This window comes from Triticum urartu, chromosome 5A (assembly GCF_056163025.1).
Source record: "Triticum urartu cultivar PI428250 chromosome 5A, HENAU_Tu73, whole genome shotgun sequence".
Classification (NCBI taxonomy): Eukaryota; Viridiplantae; Streptophyta; class Magnoliopsida; order Poales; family Poaceae; genus Triticum; species Triticum urartu.
The window spans coordinates 626,001,754-626,019,220 of record NC_141877.1 but is presented as its reverse complement, the minus strand read 5'-3'; the positions used below and the strand labels follow the sequence as shown (position 1 = coordinate 626,019,220).

General features: G+C 43.2%; 2 protein-coding genes across 2 annotated transcripts; both read left to right on the top strand.

The window, feature by feature from the left end:
- Positions 1-1,555: 1,555 nt before the first annotated feature.
- LOC125506263 (protein synthesis inhibitor II) lies at positions 1,556-2,595 on the top strand. Its single transcript, XM_048671116.2, has one exon. The coding sequence runs from the start codon at positions 1,617-1,619 to the stop codon at positions 2,463-2,465; it is 849 nt and encodes a 282-aa protein (XP_048527073.2). The 5' UTR covers positions 1,556-1,616; the 3' UTR covers positions 2,466-2,595.
- A 4,998-nt stretch (positions 2,596-7,593) lies between these two features.
- Positions 7,594-9,729, top strand: LOC125506262 (protein synthesis inhibitor II-like). The gene is made up of 2 exons (XM_048671114.2): positions 7,594-7,996; positions 9,070-9,729. The coding sequence occupies exons 1-2, from the start codon at positions 7,671-7,673 to the stop codon at positions 9,587-9,589; spliced, it is 846 nt and encodes a 281-aa protein (XP_048527071.2). The 5' UTR covers positions 7,594-7,670; the 3' UTR covers positions 9,590-9,729.
- Positions 9,730-17,467: the final 7,738 nt, after the last annotated feature.

The following is a 17,467-nucleotide window of genomic DNA, read 5'->3' as shown; positions in this document are numbered from 1 at the left end:
GTCAACTTTGTTGCGAATAACATCTACAAATAACATCAATTAACTAAAGTCATCCAACGATCTCGTGCACAAATAGGTAGGATTGCAAGGTCATGCTTCACCACATTGCCTTAAAAAGTTAATCACACATTAGGATCATATCACAAGGAAAAAATATTTTAGACGACATAAAGATACATATGATTGATTGACAAATAGTCATACAATGTTGCTGATTACTATGCACCAATTACAGGTATGGCTATTTAGGGGAAGAATGTCGGCAGTGGTGAAGGAAGTGATAGTGATGGAGATAAGATGGGAAATGACAGAGGCTAGGGTTTGTGAATGGCTTTTGGTGGTGTTTCATTGCTTGCTACATTAAAATCTAAAAAAAGTTACTAAAACTTGCACGAAAATAAAATATGCTTTTTTTGCAACAAACATTAATGTGTTTTCATATGCGTGCAAAATTTACCGACATTTGTGGAGGTCAGGGCAAAAAAGGAAAAATCGGTGCTTCAAAAAGATTGTTTTTGGAGCATCATTTTTTCTCCAGACACCATAAATGTCATTTTATCGCAAAAGTTTGCACACATGTAAAACACACATCAATGTATGTTTCTTTAAAAAAAATGTAGCGAAAGGATGCATGTTAGCTCGTGCTCAGAAAAGAACTTTCGAGCGCCTTTGATCACGAGTAACATGTCCCCAAAAGTCAAAAGACAGAAGTGATCCCTGCATCAGTAAATCGTGACAGGACATCCGCAGATTTCTTATTCAAGTTAGCAGACATGATTTGGCCAGCGGACTCTCTCGGTAGAAGGATCGCGTACGAGATGCTGTGACCCATTCCAAAGCTAAGAAAGTGTGATGAACTGATCTTCGGCACAAAGAAATGGATCATCCACTAGCTAATCCCCGGAAGAAAAACATGCCGTCTCCGTCCCAGAACGATATGTCTGCGTAGTCGTGCAGTGCTTCAAATCAAACCAAATTGAATCTTGGTATCTCCTTCTTTGGAGTAGCTAGCTAGGAAAGCAAGCATACTTAAAAGTGAAGGCATGGAAGCGTATCTCTAGGTAAGGACGCGTGCATGTTATATAGATCAATAGGATTACAATTGGCGGCAGGTTAGTTAGTACTAGCACACACATACCAAAAAGATTTTTGTCCCGTTTTATAAATAAAGGAAACCATCACAGCCACAAGGTACATAAAGATTCACACCCACACACAAGCAAAGTAGTAGCAAGACATAAAGTACGAGGTTCTGCCGAGGACACAACTCAACAAGGCCATAAAAAGAGAAAAGAAGAGACAAAGCAGACAGCTTAACTAGCACACACATAAACACACGCACACACATCACGTACAAGGTACATACTGAGATAAGGATCACCTAAGCCAAGCTATACAAAGATAAGGATCGCCTCTGACAACCTGCCTTGTACAATACATGAACATACGCACACACACATCACGTAAAAGTTACATATATGTCACGTACACATATACAAGCCTATCGTTTAATAGGATGGACCTGTCGATCGCCTATAAATACATCTCCAGTTTGTTCCTCTTCCATATCTCATCCCCTCTCGCTTAATAGTCTGTCTCATCTTGGATTTGTATCCATGGCAGCAAAGATGGCGAAGAACGTGGACAAGCCGCTCTTCACCGCGACGTTCAACATCCAGAGCAGCTCTGCCGACTACGTCACCTTCATCACCGGCATCCGCAACAAGCTCCGCAACCCGGGGCAGTCCTCCCACAACCGCCCCGTGCTGCCACCGATCGAGCCCAACGTCCCGCCGAGCAGGTGGTTCCACATTGTGCTCAAGACATCGCCGGCCAACACAGGGCTCACACTCGCCACCCGCGCCGACAACCTCTACTGGGAGGGCTTCAAGAGCAGCGACGGCACTTGGTGGGAGCTCACCCCAGGCCTTATCCCCGGTGCCACCTATGTTGGGTTCGGCGGCACCTACCGCGACCTTCTCGGCGACACCGACAAGCTGACCAACGTTGCCCTCGGCCGGCAGCAGATGGCCGACGCGGTGACTGCGCTCTACGGGCGCACCAAGGCCGACAAGACCTCCGGCCCGAAGCAGCAGCAGGCGAGGGAGGCGGTGACGACGCTGCTCCTCATGGTGCACGAGGCCACGCGGTTCCAGACCGTGTCGGGGTTCGTGGCTGGCCTGCTGCACCCCAAGACGGTGGAGAAGAAGAGCGGGAAGATCTCCAACGAGCTAAAGGCCCAGGTGAACGGGTGGCAGGACCTGTCCGAAGCGCTGTTGAAGACGGATGCGAAGCCCCCGGCGGGAAAGCCGCCAGCAAAGTTCACGCCGATCGAGAAGATGGGTGTGAGGACGGCAGAGCAGGCGGCCGCCACCCTGGGGATCCTGCTGTTCGTCCAGGTGCCCGGTGGGATGACAGTGGCTCAGGCGCTGGAGCTGTTTCATAAGAGTGGGGGAAATAGGTAGTTGTGCAGGTATATCTGCATGGGTATCGTATAAGTCAAATAAACATGTCACAGAGTGACTAAATGATATAAATAAATAAACATGTCACAGAGTGAGTGAATGATATAAATAAATAAACATGTCGAGTTCATGTTGAGTCCAACCATAAAATTGCCATCCAACATATGTCTCGCATATGCAAATGCGCGATTTGGCTAGTATAATCTCACACTTACACACATGGATATATTGCGCCATTTCAATATTTTATTTATTGGTTTTATGTTTATACACAGTTGATATTCATTGGATAGGTGGATTTCCTGGGAAAGAAGGTGCAAAGCTTCGAGGCCCAACGGAGCTGAAATGACTCAGTATAGCAATCCCGTCGAGACTAGGCCAGTACCTTGCCGGAGATAGGGGCGACGAGGTTGACTATAGTGCCAGTGGTGCCTGTGAGGGTTCACATGTTTGGGATGTGTGTGTGTTTTTTACAATCGACATGTTTGGAGGTGTTAAGGGCATCTCCAACCGCGACCCGCAAATTTACTCTCGCATCCGTCCGCGAACAGGGGGGACCAGTCCAAGATCAAGGATGCGGGAGGCGGCCATCCAACGCTGTCCGCACACATTTCAACCCGCATTTGAACTAACCTGACGAAATTCATGAAAACCGGCTCCAGGATGGACAATGCCATCGTAAAGGCTAGCGGGGCACGTCGGTGTTGGTTGCGGACATCCGGCAATGCCTCTGTGACGATAAGAGACGTATAGCGGCGGCGGCGGAGCTGGAGGGTGCAAATACAAAGCAAGGGGGAGAAGGGGCGGAGTGGAAGGAAACGAGACTAAAACGGGGGACTGGGTGGGCCGGGGGTGTTGGAGTCCTACGTGGCTGCTGTCTGGTTTGAACAATTTTTTATTAAATTTAAAAAATATCTGAATTTCAAGAAATGATGACGAATTTTAAAAATGTTTCCGGATTTTAAAAACTGTTCCTGAATTTGAAAATAAAAATTATCACAAGTTTGAAAAAAATGTTTCCTCATTTTTTAAAGTGTTCCTGAATTTTATAGATATTCATGTATTTAAAAAATGTCCCTCCATTTCAAGAAATATTCACAAAATTAATAATATGCGGCACAATTATTTCCTTTTTGGTTTTACATTTTTATACGAAATTGTAAAAATCATAAAAAAGAAATCAACAAAAGCAAAAAGGAAAGAAAAGCAAATGGGAAAAACTTATAGATAAAACACAAAAGGAAAAAATAAAAGTAAAACAGTCTAGGAAGGTTCTGGTACTTTTCTATAAACGGGGGGAACACACTAAAAACCCCGAACTGGCCTGGCACAATATACTGCCTACAATTGCGTGAGGGTGTGCGTTTGCTTGCTAACTGTTGACCTATGATGGGATTCTGAATTATCATCTTTATCCTGCCTCTAGTGAGATTTTTTTTCTTGAGAATTCTCGCTCAACTTTATTGATTTTTTTAGTCACGCCCAACTTTATTGATGAATCAAAATGTTCTAGTGAGATGGAAGAACAACTTGTCACAATGGAGTTCATAGTGGGCCGGCTAGTCGGGAAGTATTGGTCTGCTTCATTCATTCCTTTTATTCATTTGGTTTCAGCATTTTTTTACTTTCATTTTTTTGCTTACTTATTTATTTATTTTTTAAACTACTTCAATTATTTAAAAAAAATCTTCACGCATTAAATTTATGTGATGTAAAGCAGTTTTTCACATAACTTGTATTTTTTTAAATATTTTTAAAAAATGTTCATCACATTTAAAGAACATTCACATGTTTCAAAAATATGATCAACCATTTTATTATATCTTGATAAAATGTAAAACATTGTTCATGAATTTGGAATAATATTTCGTACCAGTGAAAAAAGAACTCATTATGCTTACAAGATGTTTTATTTTCTCTTAAATATTCATTGTGTTAAAAAAATGTTCTCCTTGTATTTAAAGATAAATGGGCATTTGGCAAATGTTCCTCTTATATTCATAAAAAAAATAAAAGTGTATTTGAAAAATATTCAACAAGTATATATAAAAATTCATAATTGCATAAAAATATATTCGATGTGCATTTGACAAATTTACAATATGTATGAAGATAAAATGTTCAACATGTATTTGATATATGTTCAAAGTATATCAAAAAAGTAGACAGACTGTATATGAAAAACGTTCAACATAGATTAAATAGAGTTAACATATGTTTGAAAAATAAGGAACAAAGAAACAAAAAACCAAATAATGCCAATGAAAACTGATACAAGAACACACGGAAACAAAGAAGAAGAAAAACTGCACAGACGAAGATATCCTAAAGTTTGGAACGAAAATATCTCTAAATAGGCTTTCGCCTAGCTTTTATAAATAAAGCAACCACCATGTCCATACAACAAGTTCAAATACCACACTGAAAATAAATAAGTCCACTGAGACAACAACGCAAACATGCCGAGAAAAAGCATAAAAGAAAGATGGAACAAAAAGCCACCAAGTGGGTGGAAGCTCAGGCGATCAGTGGCGAGGCAAGACGGCGCGCTGTAGCAATCAAGGCGTCCACCATGAGTTCAAGCCGGTTGCGATCCCGCTGCCTAGAGAGTGGGTGCTAGTGCGGCATAAGTGCAAGGATATTTTAAGATAGAGTCAGAGGCCGTCTAAGAAAAACCCGCTCATCACCATCTTTCATATCCACACTTACTATAAAATCCAAAAACAAATTTATAGTTGCATCTGTAAAATAAATCCAGCTATTTTAGACATCCATTTTCATTTCAACTTGAATGCGGATACTGAATCGTCATATACTTTTCGCTCAAATATGAACGTACAATATTTTGGATTATTCAGATATTCAGCGGCCCTGGTCAAATAGCGTCAAGGTTGCGTCCTCGTCCATGACTACGAGATGCGAGTCACACGGACCTGCATGCCGGATCCGCTGTAGAGCTGGCCGCCTAGGAGAGGATTGTCTCGTTCCGTAGTGGTGCAGACATAGAAAGCCGCTCTCGAGGAGTTCGGTCACGACGAATAAGCGTCTGGTCTCTTCTATGGAGCCGATGAACCTGGCCAGCAGGATGCTCTTAACTTTACCCATTCCGGGCATGCGGAAGAAAGTACGCATCACGACCGCCCCACCGACAACGATGGAAACATGCGCATCGTTCGTGTAAGCATGGGGGACGGAATCCTCGGCACCGATAGTTGACCTTGCTACCACGGCCAAGGACAGCTGGCGGCGCTTGGCCTTCCTCGTTACACGCCAGTGTGTAGGACTAAGATCCATCCACCTGGCGCCCTCCAAGTCCGCCCGCTGCAAAAATCAACAACAGCTGAGCAACCTCAACAAGCGGCTTGAGACATTATTCCGTCAGCAACCTCTCCGTCGTCCAACCGCAAGCCCTTATCGACTCGCGGAGTTATCTAGGTTATTACAAATTTCTCTAGACAAAAGCATTGGGCGTTTAATGACTACACCTCATATATCCCCAAGAAAATGCTTCTCATTACCATACTAATCGTTACTATCATCGGTTTTTAGAATAGCATTCCATGTATTCTCGCTTCTTACTTTCTACTGGATTGATCTACGGGCTCTCAGGTACCTGCGGGGCCTTAGAATCACACATAAAAAAACGTCAATTAAGTAAAGTTAAAATAACGTCACACATAAAAGTAACGTCAATTAAGTGAAGTCATCCAACGATTATCGTGGCCAAATACGTATGGTTGCAACTTGCAAGGCCATTCCTCAGCCCATTGCCTTCAAAGAATTAATCACACATTGCGATCGGATCATAGGGTGCACCGATTACAAATATGGATAACTCAGGGAAGAATGTCTATAGTTGTGATGGAGATGATGGTAATGGAGATCAGATGGAAAATGATAGTGGCTAGGGTTTGTGAATGGCTCCTGGTGGTGCTTCGTCGCTTTGCTACAGTTGAATCTAAAAAGATAGTAAAAAATCTCAAGAAAATTAAATCTGATTTCTTTTGCAACAAACTTAATGTGTTTCGCATGCGTACAAATTTTTCCAATGGAATGCCATTTGTGGAGGTCTGGGCAAAAAATGCAAAATTGTTGCTTGAAAAAGATTGTCTTTGGAAGCATTTTGGAGCATCAGTTTTTTCGCAGACAACCCTGAATGTCATTCCATCGCAAAAGTTTGCACGCATGTAAAACACAAATCATTGTTTGTTGTGATTTTTTTGATGTCTTTTCTTGAATTTTTCAAGTATTTTCTTTTAAAATTTTAATGTAGCAAAGAATGTATACGAGCTCGTGCTCAAGTTAGCACTCTGAAGCGCCTTTGATCATGTGTAACATGCACTCAGAAGTCAAAAGACAGAACTGATCCCTGCATCAGTAAATCACGACATGACAGCTCCAGATTTCTTATTATTCAAGTTAGCAGCCATGGCAACTGAAAAAGAAAGAGTTAGCAGCCATGGTGTGGCCTAATCATCGTGTTCGAGATGCTGCGACCCGTTCCAAAGCTTAGAAAGTGTGCGGAACTGATCTTCGGCATAAAGAAAGGGATCACCCAGAAGAAAAACATGCCGTCTCCTTCTTTGGACTAGCTAGCTAGGAAAGCAAGCATATGTAAAAGTGAAGGCATGGAAGCGTATACCTCTATGTAAGGACGCATGCATCTTATATATAGATCAATAGGATTACAATTGGCGGCAGGTTAGTTAGTACTAGCACACACATACCCAAAAAGACTTTTGCCCCGTTTTACAAATAAAGGAAACCACCACAGCCACAAGGTACATAAAGATTCACACCCACACACAAGCAAAGTAGTAGCAAGACATAAAGTACGAGGTTCTGCCGAGGACACAACTCAACAAGCCCATAAAAAGAGAAAAGAAGAGACAAAGCAGACAGCTTAACTAGTACACACATAAACACACACACACATCACGTACAAGGTACATACTGAGATAAGGATCACCTAAGCCAAGCTATACAAAGATAAGGATCGCCTCTGACAACCTGCCTTGTACAACACATGAACACACGCACACACATCACGTAAAAGTTACATATATGACACGTACACATATACAAGCCTATCGTTTAATAGGATGGACCTGTCGATTGCCTATAAATACATCTCCAGTTCGTTCATCCTCTTCCATATCTCACCCCCTCTCGCTTAATAGTCAGTCTCATCTTAGCTTCATATCCATGGCGGCAAAGATGGCGAAGAACGTGGACAGGCCGCTCTTCACCGCGATGTTCAACGTCCAGAGCAGCTCCGCCGACTACGTCACCTTCATCACTGGCATCCACAACAAGCTCGGCAACCCCGGCCACTTCTCCCACAACCGCCCCGTGCTGCCGCTGATCGAGCCCAAGGTCTCGCCGAGCCGGTGGTTCCACATTGTGCTCAAGACATCGCCGGCCAGCACCGGGCTCACGCTCGCCACCTGCGCCGACAACCTCTACTGGGAGGGCTTCAAGAGCAGCGATGGAACCTGGTGGGAGCTCACCCCCGGCCTCATCCCCGGCGCCACCTATGGAGGGCCGGCCCTGGGAGGGGGGGGGGGGGGGGGGCAGGGGGGGCGGCTGCCCCGGGCCCCCCAAATTTGTATTTTACATTAGGCGTACGACTGCACTAAAAATGTTCATCTGTGCTGGCCCATCACCCAAGTGGTAGCAGCTATTGTAGTTGGAAAGTCTATTTTTTTTCGAAAAATTGTAGATGAAAAGTCTGATACATCGGCGTAACTCACGCATTGACTCGCGGGATCCATGACCAAACACGTGCATCGCCATCACGGACGCAGCAGGCGCCGGTTTTTCGTCTCACGCCTAGACTGTGGTAGATGAACAAGGAGAGGTTTCTCAAGGAAGAGGCCTGGATCTCAAGGGATGTGGTCGACGCCGGAAATCAGCGGCGGATCGGTGCTGCTATGTGTCGTCTATAGAGGCGAGTTTGGCTGGACGACATCTTCCACTATTTGCACAATTAATCATTTTGATTCTATGGTTTAATACTGATGTTCACATGGTTCTATAGATCTCAATTCTCAAGCGAAGAAAGTGGTTCTGGATGCAGCTCATGGCGGTTAATTTATAGATGAACTGAGCAATGACGGCACAATTAGGTAATCAACTCCTGATTTTTTTTGCGGGGAACTCCTGATTTAATCATTTGCATAACGAGGCGGGAGTACTTTTGCACTATCGTGGCACCGTAGATTTGATTTTGAAGATATAAAGGTATCTACGTTTTGAAGTTATGAAGAAATATTTTCCACATCAGTCATATGGATTTACTCATCTATCTAATTTCTCATATGTACTCTTATTTGTGGTAACAGTCTTACCATTGTCACTACGAGAATTCAAAATTTGAATTCAACAATGCATTTAGGATGCAAATTGTTTTACCACTATTCTAGGAGTTTTCTGTCCCTTTTGGCACCTAAAATAATATACTCCTATAGATGTAGTTTAAACATATGCCTTTGCATCACGCTCTGTTGTATATTTCTCCATAGACCGTAATTTTGATGTTTATGTTGAGGGCCCCTAGGTTTTAGTTTCGCCCCGGGACCCCGAAATCTCAGGACCGGCCCTGCACCTATGTCGGGTTCCGCGGCACCTACCGCGACCTCCTCGGCGACACCGACAAGCTGACCAACGTCGCTCTCGGCCGGCAGCAGATGGCCGACGCAGTGACCGCGCTCCACGGGCGCACCAAGGCTGACAAGACCTCCGGCCCGAAGCAGCAGCATGTGAGGGAGGCGGTGACGACGCTGCTCCTCATGGTACACGAGGCCACGCGGTTCCAGACTGTGTCGGGGTTCGTGGCCGGCCTGCTGCACCCCAAGGCGGTAGAGAAGAAGAGCGGGAAGATCTCCAGTGAGCTAAAGACCCAGGTGAACGGGTGGCAGGACCTGTCCGAAGCGCTGCTGAAGACGGACGCGAAGCCCCTGCCGGGGAAGTCGCCAGTGAAGTTCACGCTGATCGAGGAGATGGGCGTGAGGACGGCGGAGCAGGCGGCCGCCACGTTGGGGATCCTGCTGTTCGTCCAGGTGCCGGGTGGGATGACGGCGGCCCGGGCGTTGGAGCTGTTTCATGCGAGTGGGGGGAAATAGATAGTTATGCAGGTATATCTGCATGAGTATTGTATAAGTCGAATAAACATGTCACGGAGTGACTGAATGATATAAATAAATAAACATGTCACAGAGTGACCGAATGATATAAATAAATAAACATGTGGAGTTTATGTTGTGTCCAACCATTAAATCGCTATCCAACATATGTTTTGCATATGCACATATATGAGAAGCGCCAGTAAAATCAACATATATAAGTTTTTTTACCAGTAAAATCTCACACTTATATACATGGATATATTGCGCCATTTCAAGATTTTGTCTATCTATTTTATGTTTATAGACTATTGCTATTTATTGGACAACTTAAAAAATTCCGATCGATCGATTTCCTAGGAGAGAAGGTGCAGAGCTCCGAGACCGAGACGGAACCGACACGGCCGGGTATAGCAATCTCAACGAGGCTGAGCCAGGACCTCGCTAGAGATAAGAGCAACATAGCTGATTGTGGAACCATCGGTGCCGGCGAGGGCAAGGGTTCACATGTTTGGGGGTGTTAAAACTAGAGTGAAGAGTATACCTTCGGATCAAGTTGATAGGTCGAGCTGATTGATCCTAAGTTTCCTTTTCTAACCCTAAACGGTTAGGGCAAACTCTCCCCTCGAGATTTCACCAGCGAGCCCGTCGATTCGCCTTCCCTCTGCCTGCCGCTCCAGCGGCCGGTGGCAGGGAGGTAAATTCCGGTGCCTCTGCTCCGGTTAATATTCCTTTCAGGTGTGGCACTTGGGTGGACGCGTCTTCTTCGAGTATGCTTTCCAGGCTATGATGCTCCTCGAGTTCATCCATCTGGACACAGTCAATGTAGCTCCAACGTAGAGTCATGTCGTCTCCTTAGGGCGGTGAGGTTGGGTTTCTCGTTATGTGGCGAGATTTGTTGTCAGGTGCTTCAGATCTCTGCAAGGGTTCAATGGCAAAGACTGTGGCTCCAGTGCAATGGTCCTTAGGGGCATGTGCACGAAACTTCTCGGCTTTCATCGACAAGGTCAAGTCGGCTCTGGTAGGGGAGCGGCGATAGCGGCACGTCGGCTGCTTGTTCTGGCGGTCTGGCGGTCGATCGGTGGTCTCGGAATATCGATGTAATTATATTTTGTTTGAGATGCTTTCTACTTGCGGTGACTTTTTATAATAGATCTGAGGTTTTTCACACACAAAAAACTGCAGATAGGAGTGGGAGTGGGGGACTAACCAGCTCATCCTACTTAAACCACTTTAGTAGGCACCCATCGGGCAAGTTTTTTTATTAGGCTCGCCCATTTAGCCCATTGGAACCCACCATCCCCTATTAGCTAGCCCACCCCCAAGTGTTCTCATGCGCAGAGGAGTAGACGAGGACGGACGCTTCTTTATCTTTTCTTTGTTTTTTTAACTAGTAAGATGCATGTGCTATGCTACGGAATCACAAAGATCAGAGATATGGTGAAACATTGTTTATAGTGAGGAATCTATGTTGTTACAACACAGTAAAAAAAAATACGAGACATTGATCTAGTGATATTATATTGTTGATAGGTATACAACAAGCACAATCAAACATAATCTTTTCAAATGCTAGATCTTTTCGTCCAAGCTAAACAATGCCCATTTAGAAGAATGTAAATCAATTAGATGAACATGGGTCACCGGTCTTAATTCTGTAGGGTGTGTTTGAGTTTCTTCTCGCATTTATATGCCAGGACATAGGAGTACATGATGTATTGTTGCTTCTTTTGCCAAAACAAAAACATGTGAAAGGTATTTTCTTTGAATAGAAGGATTACCTCCGGCCTCTGCATCAGTTGATGCATGCAGCCATATTATTAGAAAGCGTAACGAAGTCTTACAATCCAATGTAGCTCAAAATCCGAGCAAAAAAGAGTAAATAAATCTGTAAAGCGCCACATCCAGCAATAAAGCGCCACATCCGGCGATAAAGAATTGGCTACGATGCCTACACACCTAGCCTATTATTCGCTCGTCATCCAAATCGGCTGAAGATAGCCCGTGCTACCGTCTCCCAGCGGTTGCACCCAATAAACATAAGCTCACTGTAGTCCGCATGAGTGAGTAACGATCACATACGGATCCAGGCTGTAGCTCTGTAGATAACCTGCAAAAAATTAGTGAATGTTGCCCCATTAAAAATCATATTATTTCTTGTGTTCCATATAGCTCATAGTAATGCACATTTCCCTATCTGAATATGTTTAGCTATGTGTATGTCTACTCCATTAAGCCACGTCTCAAATAACGTGTTTATGCTCATTGGAGGATGAACGTTAAAAGCTATATAAATGGATCGCCATAACAATTTTGCTAGTGAACACTCGAGAAAGAGGTGTTCAATCGTTTCGTTTTGATCGCAAAAACAGCACCTGGGATTACCAACCCAATTCCTTTTCATCAGATTATCTTTGGTCAAGATGACTCCTTTGTGGACGAACCACATAAAGATCTTGATGCAGAGTGGAACTTTAATTTTCCATATGCGTAAAGACCTTGACAATGGCCCAGAATCAATTAAGTTCAAATACATAGATTTCACAGAGAATAATCCATTCGTGGTTAACTTCCAACTAATTTTATCTGCCTGGTCTGAAAGTGGAACATCCATCAACCTACGGACTAGGTGTAACCAAGCATTCCAACGTTCCCCTATAAGAGATCTCCTAAATTGGATGTTAAGTGCTACTGAGTTTAATACTGTGGCTACATAATCCTCTTTACGTCGCACAATATTATATAAAGAAGGGTATTGTAAAGCCAAAGACGTCTCCCCTAGCCATGGGTCCTCCCAGAATCTAATAGTGGTACCACTGCCAATTAGGAACTTCACCCGCTGGAAGAAATTTACTTTTGTCTTCATTAACCCTTTCCAAAAGGATGAGTCCGTTGGTCTTGCATTCACCTGGGCCAAAGTCTTAGTATGTAGGTATTTATTCCGCGAGATTTATACCCACATGCCTTCGGTTTCAGTCGATAGTCTGTATAGCCATTTGCTAAGCAAACATCTATTCTTGACCTCTACATTCTCGATCCCTAACCCACCCTGGTCTTTTGGTTTACACAAGATATCCCATCTAGCTAGTCTATATTTCTTCTTGGCCTCATCGCTTTGCCATAAGAATCCAGATTTGTAAAAGTCTAATCTTTTCCGTACCCCTACGGGTACTACAAAGAAAGATAGGAGGAACATCGGCAAACTCGTCAAAACCGAGTTAATCAACACCAGCCGCCCTCCGTAAGACATTAGCTTGCCCTTCCAGCAACTTAATCTTTTTTCAAATCTATCTTCTATACATTTCCATTCTTTGTTCGTTAACCGTCTATGATGAATTGGGTATAGGCATACACTTATTAGGATTTTAAATAGTGCAGAGCAGACTGTATGACCTAAGATGAAATGCTTCTATCCCCTAGCAGAGCAGTGTAACAACCAAAAGGAAGTCCTTCTGATGCTTAGGATCAAAATAAACCGAGGAATAAGCAAAGGGTTATCATGCCCAATTAATCTGCATCTTCGCAAAGCCTTCACCTACTTTTCCCCAAGGAGATCTAGAATCCAAGGAATCAAGCAAAATCCACATGTGCGATGAAATAATTCCTCCTCAACACCGAAATGTCATCGATGTTGGGTAGAGGAGGAATGGATGACGGTGCATTGAGGAAGGCATCTGAACGGCCCGACATCCTTCATGTATATGCACAACGTGAGGAACCTCAATGGAAAATCAAGGAATAAACTTATAGTAGATCACATCCATGGTTTTGAAGTAAGGTTCCACATGATCAAGGGCTTTTATTTTAAGAATTTCTAGTCTATTTGTCCAAAGGAGACAAAGATTCACAACTGAGGCTAGTATATATGAATCAAGGTGATTGGCGTTGATAGCCACTGTTAGGATATAGGCAGAGGTGAATCAATTATGCTTCTACTGCAACCAAATCGAGGGCCATGATATTTATTATTGAGTAACTTGAATATGAGGGGAAAAGCACAATCTTGGGCATCAGGAATATCATTATACCCATGAACAAAGTAACAAACTTATTGGTATGATAAAAAAGAATCAAATGTGTTGGAGAATCCAAATCATGATTCAAACATTTTTTTTGAACCGGGCATTACCCCTTTCCATTACTGCAACATAACGGAAATACAGCAGTCCAAAGAAAAGGAGAAAAGGGGAAGCGAGTCCAACGCATCGCCGGGAAACCCACTGTGAGCACTCGCCATCGAGATTACTCACCGCGGGGCGAAAACCCGACGACACCTAATCACAGTAACTAGTATCCAAGGCCTAAAGCCCCAAAAGAACACAAGACATAAAGCTCGCACATAGCAGAGCAACAAAGTTCAAACCCACGTAAAGGGGGGGAGTAACTCAAAACAACTTTTTTTTAACCATGGAGCAACATCTCCAGCAGATCACCATGCTGCCTCATCTTGGTTCGCCGCGCAGATTCTCATCATCATCGACGCGTTTTCTTTCAGCATCTCTGCCCCGCCCCTCATGGTAGCCGCTTCATCTTGCTTCAGCAATCCTGCCCAGTAGCACATTAAGGCACAAGCAGAAAAAATCATTCAAATGGATTTGTAAGCGGTTTAAACTCAAAGGTAGCTCTATTACGACAAGACCATATCGCCCAGCATACAGCAGCAATCCCTGCTGTATAAAATTTTTCTCCACCAGGGAAGAACGTGTAGCACCATGCATAAGCTTGCCAAATGTTATTGGGACACAAGGCAGTGCCAAGCATGCATGCCACCGTCCTCCAGGTCACCCTGGCAACAGGGCATGTAAAAAACAAGTGTTGAGCAGTTTCTTGCCCACCACAAAAAGAACATTTAGGATTTCCCTTCCACCCTCGATGCTTCATCACTTCTCTCGTTAGGACAGTGTCCTGAAATAGCTGCCACAAGAATATTTATCTTAAGAGGTATTCTGGCACTCCAAATCCATCTAAAGTCACATCCAGCAATGTTCCTTTCCAGAAAAGAGTAAACTGATTTAGTAGTAAAGGAGGATTTCCCTCCCATGCCCCATCTAATCACATCAGATGCCTCTGAAATACAAGGCTCTCTAGCCATTTTACTCACATTCACCCATTGATCATTGAGTTCACTATTCAATCTCCTTCTAAAGAAAGAGGAGGGATCAGCATTTAGGCACTGGGCCACTGTGCACTCAGGGAAATTACAGATGGAGAATAAACGAGGAAATTGTTCCGCCAGAGGGGTGTTGTTCCCATTGGGGTCAATCCACAGCCTAGCAACATCACCAGACTGTATGACCACTCTTCTCCCTGCCATATAAAGATGTTTTACCTTCATAATGGCCTTCCAACACGGAGAATCATTGCTTTTCATTTTAATACTAGCCACTGTGGCCCTATTAAAATACTTAGCTTTCACAATATCTTGCCACAGGCCAGATTTAGTTTCTAGTTTCCACCACCATTTAGTAAGTAAACTGAGGTTCTGTTTGTGTAAATCTTTTACACCCAGCCCTCCTTTACTCTTAGATCTGCATATTCTAGTCCACTTGACAAGATAATATCACTTTTTATTCTGGGTCACGTGCCAGAAAAATCTCCTTCTACACTTGTCAATCCTAGCAAGTATAGTTTTGGAAAGAAAAAACATGGCCATATAATAAAATGCAATGCTAGAAATGTTAGCATTTAGTAATGTCAGGCGTCCTCCGGAGGAAGAATTTCCCCCCAATCCAGAGTCACACTTTTGGATGTATCTGGATTCCAAAAAATCCCAGTCAGCAACTCGCAAGGAGGAAAAGGTCACTGGCACTCCCAGATATTTCATGGGAAAGTGCCCTATTTGGCAATCAAACATTTCAGCATATGTTTTAAGAGTATCATCATCCCCCCCTACACACAGGATTTCACTTTTTTGGAAGTTGATCTTGAGCCCAGACATGAGCTCAAAGATGTATAGCAACAATTTCATATTTACTGCCTTATCTAGGTCATGATCAATACACAAGATCGTATCATCTGCATATTGCAGAATGGCCACACCATTTTCAACAAGATCTGGCGCCAGCCCAACAATTAGATTATTTTTTTGCGCTAATAACACCATCTTAGACAAGCACTCGACTGCTATGTTGAAGAGGAATGGTGACACAGGATCTCCTTGTCTAACCCCCTTAAAGCTTTTGAAATAAGGTCCCATGACATTATTCAACTTAACACTGACAGTGCCACCAGTCAGGACACTTTTGATCCACTTACACCAAGTGGTACTGAACCCTCTCATCTCGAGACATTCCAACAGAAAGTCCCAATTCACCTTGTCATATGCGTTCTCGAAATCGAGCTTAAGAACAATGCCCACTTTTTTTGATGGAAGTGTGATGTAAAATCTCATGTAAAGACAACACCCCATCCATGATATTTCTATTCTTAATAAATGCATTCTGATGTCTACTGAATAACTTGTCAGCAAAGGGTACTACTCTGTTATCGAGCACCTTAGTAATCAATTTGTAAGGACATCTCAACAAACAGATGGGTCTAAACTGTTGGATTTTGTTAGCCCCACTGACTTTTGGTAACAAAGTTATGATACCATAGTTCAGTCTACTAACGTCGAGCTCTCCTGCATGGAAGGCAGTGAACAGCTTCATTATGTCCTCTTTAACTATATCCCAACAATGCTGGTAAAATTCAGCAGGTATATTATCTGGGCCCGGAGCCCTGTTGCTTTTCATGGAAAATAAGGCTTTCCTCACTTCCTCTTCCGTGAAAGGCCTATTAAGGTTCTCATTATCTAGCTCATCGAGCTTTTCCTCCTCTCCCCAACTATCAGGGTCAAGATGAAACATATTCCCCTGAGCTGGCCCAAAAAGACTTTTATAAAAGTCAGTAGCATGTTCCAGGAGCTTCTCAGTTCCTTCGATCACCGTATCCCCAACATTAAGAGAACGAATAGTATTTTTTCGTTTATTCCCATTAGCTATTTTTTGATAATAAGCCGTGTTTCGGTCCCCCCAAGCAACCATCTCTCTTTAGACTGTTGCAACAAAAAAAGCTCCTCATTAATAAGTATTTCATTCAACTCCACTAGGAGACCAGTCTTCCTACCGAACATTTCATGATCAATATTACCATCCTCTTCTAGTTTTTCAATAAAAGCAAGTTCATCTCTAATCTCCTGCTTCCTTTTCTTCTCATGACCAAATTTGTTAGATCCCCATCCTTTGAAAAATTTCTTAAATCTCTTCAATTTGATATTCAAAATATCAATAGGATCGGCAACATTCACTTTTTGGTTCCAAATCTTGTTAACTAGAGGAACAAACTCCTCAGATTTTAACCAACTCAGCTAAAATCTAAACTCTCTCTTTTGTGGAGCTCTAATAACATGATTATCAGAGTACAAAAGGAGAGCATTGTGGTCAGAGACCTCCCTAACAAGCTTTTTAATGTTAACAAAAGGAAACATGTCTTCCCAATCGTTGCTCATAAGCACACGATCCAGTTTCTCCAAGGTGGGATGCGTTTGATTATTAGACCAAGTGTAGGTTCCTCCACTCATATGAATCTCATTCAAACACATAGTGTTGATGATTGAGTTAAACAGACCAGAATGCACCGAGCGGTGCCATCTTTTATTTTTCTCCCCACTATGCCTAAGAATATTGAAGTCACCTCCAATCAACAGGGGGGTTTGAATGTGGCAGCAAAAATCTGCTAGTTCACTAAGGAAATCACTCTTGTCACACTCATGAGCCGCTCCATACACTGTACACAGTGTCCAAATTTTCTTCATAACGATATCATAAAGAGATACCTGCAGAATAAATTTGCCTTTCCTCCAAGCAACTACTTCAAATTTTTATTTCTTAACACCAC